The sequence below is a fragment of the Asparagus officinalis genome, chromosome 4 (genome assembly GCF_001876935.1).
Source record: "Asparagus officinalis chromosome 4, Aspof.V1, whole genome shotgun sequence".
NCBI lineage: Eukaryota > Viridiplantae > Streptophyta > Magnoliopsida > Asparagales > Asparagaceae > Asparagus > Asparagus officinalis.
In genome coordinates this window covers 38,985,819-38,992,242 of record NC_033797.1, presented here as the reverse complement: position 1 = coordinate 38,992,242, position 6,424 = coordinate 38,985,819, and the positions used below count along the sequence as shown (strand labels likewise).

At 35.3% G+C, this 6,424-nt stretch overlaps 1 protein-coding gene across 1 annotated transcript in view; it reads right to left on the bottom strand.

Annotated features, from left to right (window-relative positions):
* LOC109838538 (protein transport protein SEC23-like) overlaps positions 585-6,424 on the bottom strand; it is a 21,032-nt gene continuing 15,192 nt past the window's right edge. The window contains 5 exon segments of the mRNA XM_020406969.1: positions 585-1,029; positions 2,220-2,324; positions 3,079-3,342; positions 3,420-3,581; positions 4,767-4,844. Of these exon segments, the coding sequence (XP_020262558.1) occupies positions 883-1,029; positions 2,220-2,324; positions 3,079-3,342; positions 3,420-3,581; positions 4,767-4,844 (756 nt within the window). The 3' untranslated portion in view covers positions 585-882.

The window sequence follows — 6,424 nt, the reverse complement described above, 5'->3', positions numbered from 1 at the left end:
AAAAAGAAAATGATTTGAAGGGGGGGGGGGGGGGGAGGAGGCTCTTCGGGCAATTAGCGAAAGCTTACATTGCACCTAGCGACAAAAACAAAATAGTTTACCGTCAAATCAAACAATTTTGGGCGACAATTAAATGTTAGTACAGATCAAAATCCCAATAAAACATTAAACATCAGACGACAATCCCTTTGGTAATAAAGCTTCCTCGTAACCAGGTAAATTTTCAAAGGGCATTGCCCACTAATTGACACGAAACTGACGGACTCCAATATAAGTGAAGCCGAAAATACGCGTCTATAGCGAACTCTATAAACCAATTATCGGTATTATCCTCAAGGAAATTAGGTGATACACACACAATATAACACCAAATGTAAATAGATTTTATCCTGTTATAATGGAAATGTTCTGACGCCCATAAATATCTCCAAGTATTGACCCCTACAAACAGAGACAAGGCGGGCGTACAAAAATCCGTCAAAAGTAACAAACAACACAACACAAACTTCGTTCTCCGATTGCTACAGCCTACATGTAGAAAAGTAAGAAGAGAGAGGGGGGCGGGAGGGGAGGGGGAGGGGGGGGGTGCCTTTGACAATAGAGCCATCGCCCTTCCCAATGACGCTCAGTTCAGCAAACAAACCACCCAGTCTCAGTGACTTATTTCACAAGATACCCAAAAAAATATCCAAAAGAATTAACACCATGGAAAGCTTATTGTCACAGATCTGGCTGACTTGGTATAGGGAATTGTGGTGGATCGGGAAGGAGACGGAACTTAAACTCAAATAACTCACTTTTAAATTTACCATTATCCCGACCTAATTGAGTAAGAAAGGGGGAGATAAATTAAAACAAAATCATAGTAGTTTAACTCTTTCCTTATGATTGCACTGCCAGCCTTTGAAGATGCTCACAGAATACTTGAAGGCTCACATCATCCGTGAAGATAATATCTGAGCCTGGAGCTACCTCATGCGCTGAATTATATGTAGCCGATGGATTCAGCTTCGCCAATAGAAATCTTGCCTGCAAGGCATACCAAGCATTGGTAATAAATTTTTCAAGAGGGAATTTTTTTTCTAAAAGCTAAAATTGTATTTCCTTCTTCCCTTCTTTTCTCTACAATTAAATTCACTGCACTCCAACTTGCAGAAAGCTGGAGGAAAGTACTACAATTGTAAGAGCCGATTATACTAAATTATGGTCATCCCATTAACATCATCTCAAGAAAAATACATATTTTAAATCATGCAAGTTTTCTTATTTTTTAGTGCACTAAAACGAATTAGAGAAACAGGTTAATTTCACAAAACCCCCCATGAAGTACAAGGGAGTCTGCACACAATCCGCCCCAACCCCACCAAAAAAAAAAGAGGAAAGGGAAAACTCTCGTGAACAACATTAAGATGTACAGTAAAAAGTCTAAAGATGTGACCTATTAGCTTGTTTATTGTTTTCCCACATGAATGCTCCTTTCAAAATTTTCCTCACAAACTTTTGATATGTCATAATTCAAACGTATTTACATCATTGTGGCTATCCAGTAGTATCCTAAAACGAATTAGAGAAACAGGTTAATTTCACAAAACCCCCCATGAAGTACAAGGGAGTCTGCACACAATCCGCCCCAACCCCACCAAAAAAAAAAGAGGAAAGGGAAAACTCTCGTGAACAACATTAAGATGTACAGTAAAAAGTCTAAAGATGTGACCTATTAGCTTGTTTATTGTTTTCCCACATGAATGCTCCTTTCAAAATTTTCCTCACAAACTTTTGATATGTCATAATTCAAACGTATTTACATCATTGTGGCTATCCAGTAGTATCCTAGCAAACTATGATTTCTTACTTCCTTTTTAAAATTAAAGTTCACTACCCTCCTACTTGCAGAAAATCTGAGGACAAGTATACAACTGTAAAAGATGATACCACTGTGGTCATCAATTAGTATCTTGAGAAGTACATATTTTGCATCATGCAGTTACTTTTTTTATGAGCGCCTGAAGATGATTTAGATTTTTTTTAAAAAAAATTATGTTTGTGTGATATATTAGTGCAAAAAACACTTACAGAAAGGATAGTATTGGCACCTGGACTAGAGTAATTTTGCTAAATAAAACCAGAATTAAGCCCCAGATGCAGCAATATCATTCACACGGCACTATTGGTTAATAAGAAAACCAACAACTTTAAGTCAAAAATATCAAAATATATACCTGTGAGCCATGTTGATCACATACAACTAATCTGGGAACTGGGAACCGATCCTTGATGATGTTTTGTGCATCATCATATGGAGCTTGCAATAGTTGAGCAAATGCCTGCAAATGAAAATAGATATAAGATAGCCACGAGATAATAGAAACATTTAAAAGTTTGGCAGATTCAATATAAACATAGATGAAAAGAGAAATCCTACTTGGCACTGAATGAAAAGCAAAAAGGCTAGAATGTTAATGAAGTTGAAGATACTAATTGACAGCCACAATGTTATCATTTTTTACAGTTGTATACTAACCTGGGAAAGAGCTAGAACGCTAATGATGATGAAGATGATATTTGGTCCTCACTACAAACATGGCACTGAATGAAAAGCAAAAGACCAGGTGAAATGGAAAAATCTAGATATGCAGTCTAATCCACTTAGGAGTTGCACCAACCATATTCATGAGGAAAAATCAGGAGTACTGGAACAGTCATCATTCATCAAAAAGAATATATAGTTAACAGTAACACTATTAACTATAAGAGTCCACTTTTGCAACTTAATAGGGTCTCTATGAATCCTAAAGAGCATTTCCTGAGGCGTCTAATTTAACCAAGGAGATGACGGAGAACTAAATGGATCAAAACATTCACGCAACCAACCAGAAGAATTTGGAATAGGAGGCTTTGTTGTTAACGTTGCGCTTCTTCAACTAAAAGTAAACAATGAAAACAGCTTGGATTATCAAAAAAAGGGCTTAACAATGAATTCCAGATAAGATGTGTTGTATTCTGTTAAATGTATTGAGGTTTCTGATAAAAGAGAAGCTAAACAGAACTAGTTTCCACTAGTAATTACCACAAATTTACCTGATGCTCCGGCTGATTCTGGTAACCCAAATTGCGCCACTGAGCAATTGTCATGCCATGAAAAATAACAACACTAAAATATGCATCAAGCAAGAGTATGCGATCTGCAGCAATAGATGCGACATCCAATAGTGCAGGAGTTGGAGGTGCACTAAAAGAATAAGAAAGTAGTGAAGGCTGAATCATGACAACAGAATTGGTAATGCTCTCACGGTTCAACAACATACGGAAATAAGCAGTTTCATCAGGACTATTATTGAAAACCTGCAGTAATACAGCCAGTCACAAACTAGATATGCACATACTTGATATTGAAAATAATCATACATTTCTGTAATCACCTGTACAAATTGTGACCGACGCAGATTAAACATGAATTGTGGGAATATTGAAAAATTTGGGTTAATTACAAAAGACGAAGGATCATCTTTTCTATAATCACCGAATCTTGAACATAGGCGGATAAGGGATCTGTCCAACCACCGTGTCGCGTCAAACTCTTCCTGGAAAACAGTTTGCAATTTATGACAATGACCAAATTGTACTTGTCAGACCATGACAAAGGGAAGTCCAGCTACACAATTCTTCCATGGAAAAGGAAAAAACAATGTTAACCGCAGAGAACAATAAATAACTCTAGTTTTGTGCCAGTCTGATGATATAAAATTTCAATACTAATGGTCTTTCTGCATACATGACAAGCACGCCAGTGATCAATAAAACTATTGCTTACCTGTCCCAAAAATACCATCATGTGAAATTATATTTTACTCAGAAAAAATGAAGCATGTCCCCGATAAGCAATAATTTATCACTACTCTCTAAGATTCTCTTCTTCCTATAGATTATCTTGGCCATAGGCTTAAGTTCTATTTATTTTAATCAAATATTTCTGCAACAGAATTGAGCACAAATTCAATCTATTTGAAGTCCCATTACATGAGAAGTTTCCTCATGCTAATATTAAAGGAGAGCTCTAAAGAGTAATCAAATCAATAATAATAATTCAGTTTGCTTTCAGCTTTCTTCTTGATACTTTTAAAATTATAAATTACTAATATACTAAACCACAACTAATTTAGAATTCATATTTAGTTAAAAGTTCTAATCAATCAGGTGTTCTTACTCATGGTTGACCACTAATTCATGGATTTTCCCTTCAATGGAAAAAAAAATCTATACTCAATTAGTCAATCATAAAATCAAGTGGTCTGATAATTGAGTTCTAATTTGATAGATGTAATATCCAATGATAAAAATTTAAGGCAACAAATAGTCCCAGTAGCGTTATAGAGACCTCAAAAAATCACTGAACCCTTCAAGAATCTCAAGAAGAACTGGGGACTCCAATTTCACTTTTCAGTAATAGATATAAATATTATCATATTGGTGAATTTTTATGCTGCTGTTTGTTGCATTGATTCAAAAGAACAATTATTAGTCTGTGTCAACGGAAGTTCTATATTACAGAAAGGACTATCTTTAGAAGGTTAGAATTTTCTTAGACAATGAAGTTCTTCATTTATTTTCCTCCTCCTTTGATTTATGAAAAGAGTAAAAAGAAATAGAGTTTTCACATTCATAGCATGTGTATGCTCATAAGTATACATAGAAGTAAAGTCATATAAAATAAATTACAATGACAAGTTTTCAGTCTTGCATACTAAATGAGCAATGGCTTATCTTACCTCCACCTCCATTTTCAAGGAAATAAATCTTGCTAATACAACAGCGGCAGTCTCCTGGTCAAATCCTTCAACCAATTCCTGAATGTGCAGTGAATTTTCATTGTCAGCAAAGGGTCTCCGTAAAAAAGCACAATGTATGAATAAAACAACATCCCCATTACTTAGTGCATGAAAGCTAAATCTCCAGTAAAAACTAAAAAGCAAACTGATAACCAAATAAAGCAGCAGATCGTGCAAGCTAAAGTAGTTGTGCACACTAGGAAAACCAAAGTAGATGAAACATTTTTATTTTCATACAGAAAATACATAAGCATATATTCTGCAACAGTAAATCCATTGAAAAATTACTATCCGGCATAAGCATATCAAGATTAATGTTATTAAACTTGCCATAAACTATTGCACAAAAAAAGACATTTCAAAATGCGAAATACGTTTCTGCAGGCTCCATGTTGTGAAACAAATAGGAAAAAAAATTAGGTTTCATAACACATCTTTTTTCACATTTTTTCTGTTATAACGTTACATAACAGCTCATATAACGCATGTGAAAAGTCATTATGCTACCCACCCTTCCTCCCCCTCCCCCCCCCAACCCCCCCCCCCCCCCAAAAAAAAAAAAAAAACAACAGCAAAAAAATTTTTGGATACATGGAAGCATCTCAGCGCTCCGTCAAATTGCAAAACCCACCAGATTTTGAACCTCTCCATTTCGTTTCGTCTCCCAAGTTTCAAAATCCTACCCAATTCTGAAACGCCCTCGTTCAAAACCCTAGCTCCTGATTTCCCATTGACCTTCGACTTGGATGATGCCAAAAATGAAATCAACGCAAATAAGCTTCCATGACAACCAAATCTGTTGACGAGGACCGATGAGCACTAAAAAGCTCTTCAAAACGAGATTTGGACAATGGCAGCAATGAAATCAACACAAAGAAGCTTCCCTCACAACCAATTCTGTTGAAAAGGACCAACGAGCACTAAAAGCAACTCAAAATGAGATAAGAGGATGTTGAAGAAGATGATAATGCTGAGGAAGCTTGACAGGCAATTTGATCTCTTGTCAACAAAGTCAAAGACTGAGAACTTTCGTGGCCTACCATATGTCTCATCAATAATGGCTGAGGACTTCGTACATCAATGATTAAGAACTTCCAGCAACCAGACAACGAGGACTGAGCCCATGAGGACTTCTGACCACGACAGAGGACTCCGGGTGGGTTAGTAACATTGTTTTACGTTAATTTCAATGTTATTATCAACTTTTCATTAATTATGGCTATTTCATGCTTGATTTTAATTGATTTTCTGACGTTAATTAGAAGTTAACTTTGCAATCACTTTTTCATGCCAATTTCTTACTCATGCTTGGTTATAATTGATTTTTGTGAAGTTAATTATGATTGATTTTGTGAAGTTAAGATTGCAATATCACTGATTGTTAAGCCATTATGTTTGTTTTTGTTTAGAAATTGTTATAGAATATTTGATAATTGTGATGTAATTTTTGAAAATTATGACGATTTTAATTATTAAAATCATTATGAATATTTCATATTCATAAAATATTTAAATAACCAATAAATCCGTAACCTAAGTTATTCTTTTTTCTTCTTTTTTTTGTGCATTTAAAATTAACAGGAGGCAGGCATAAGACT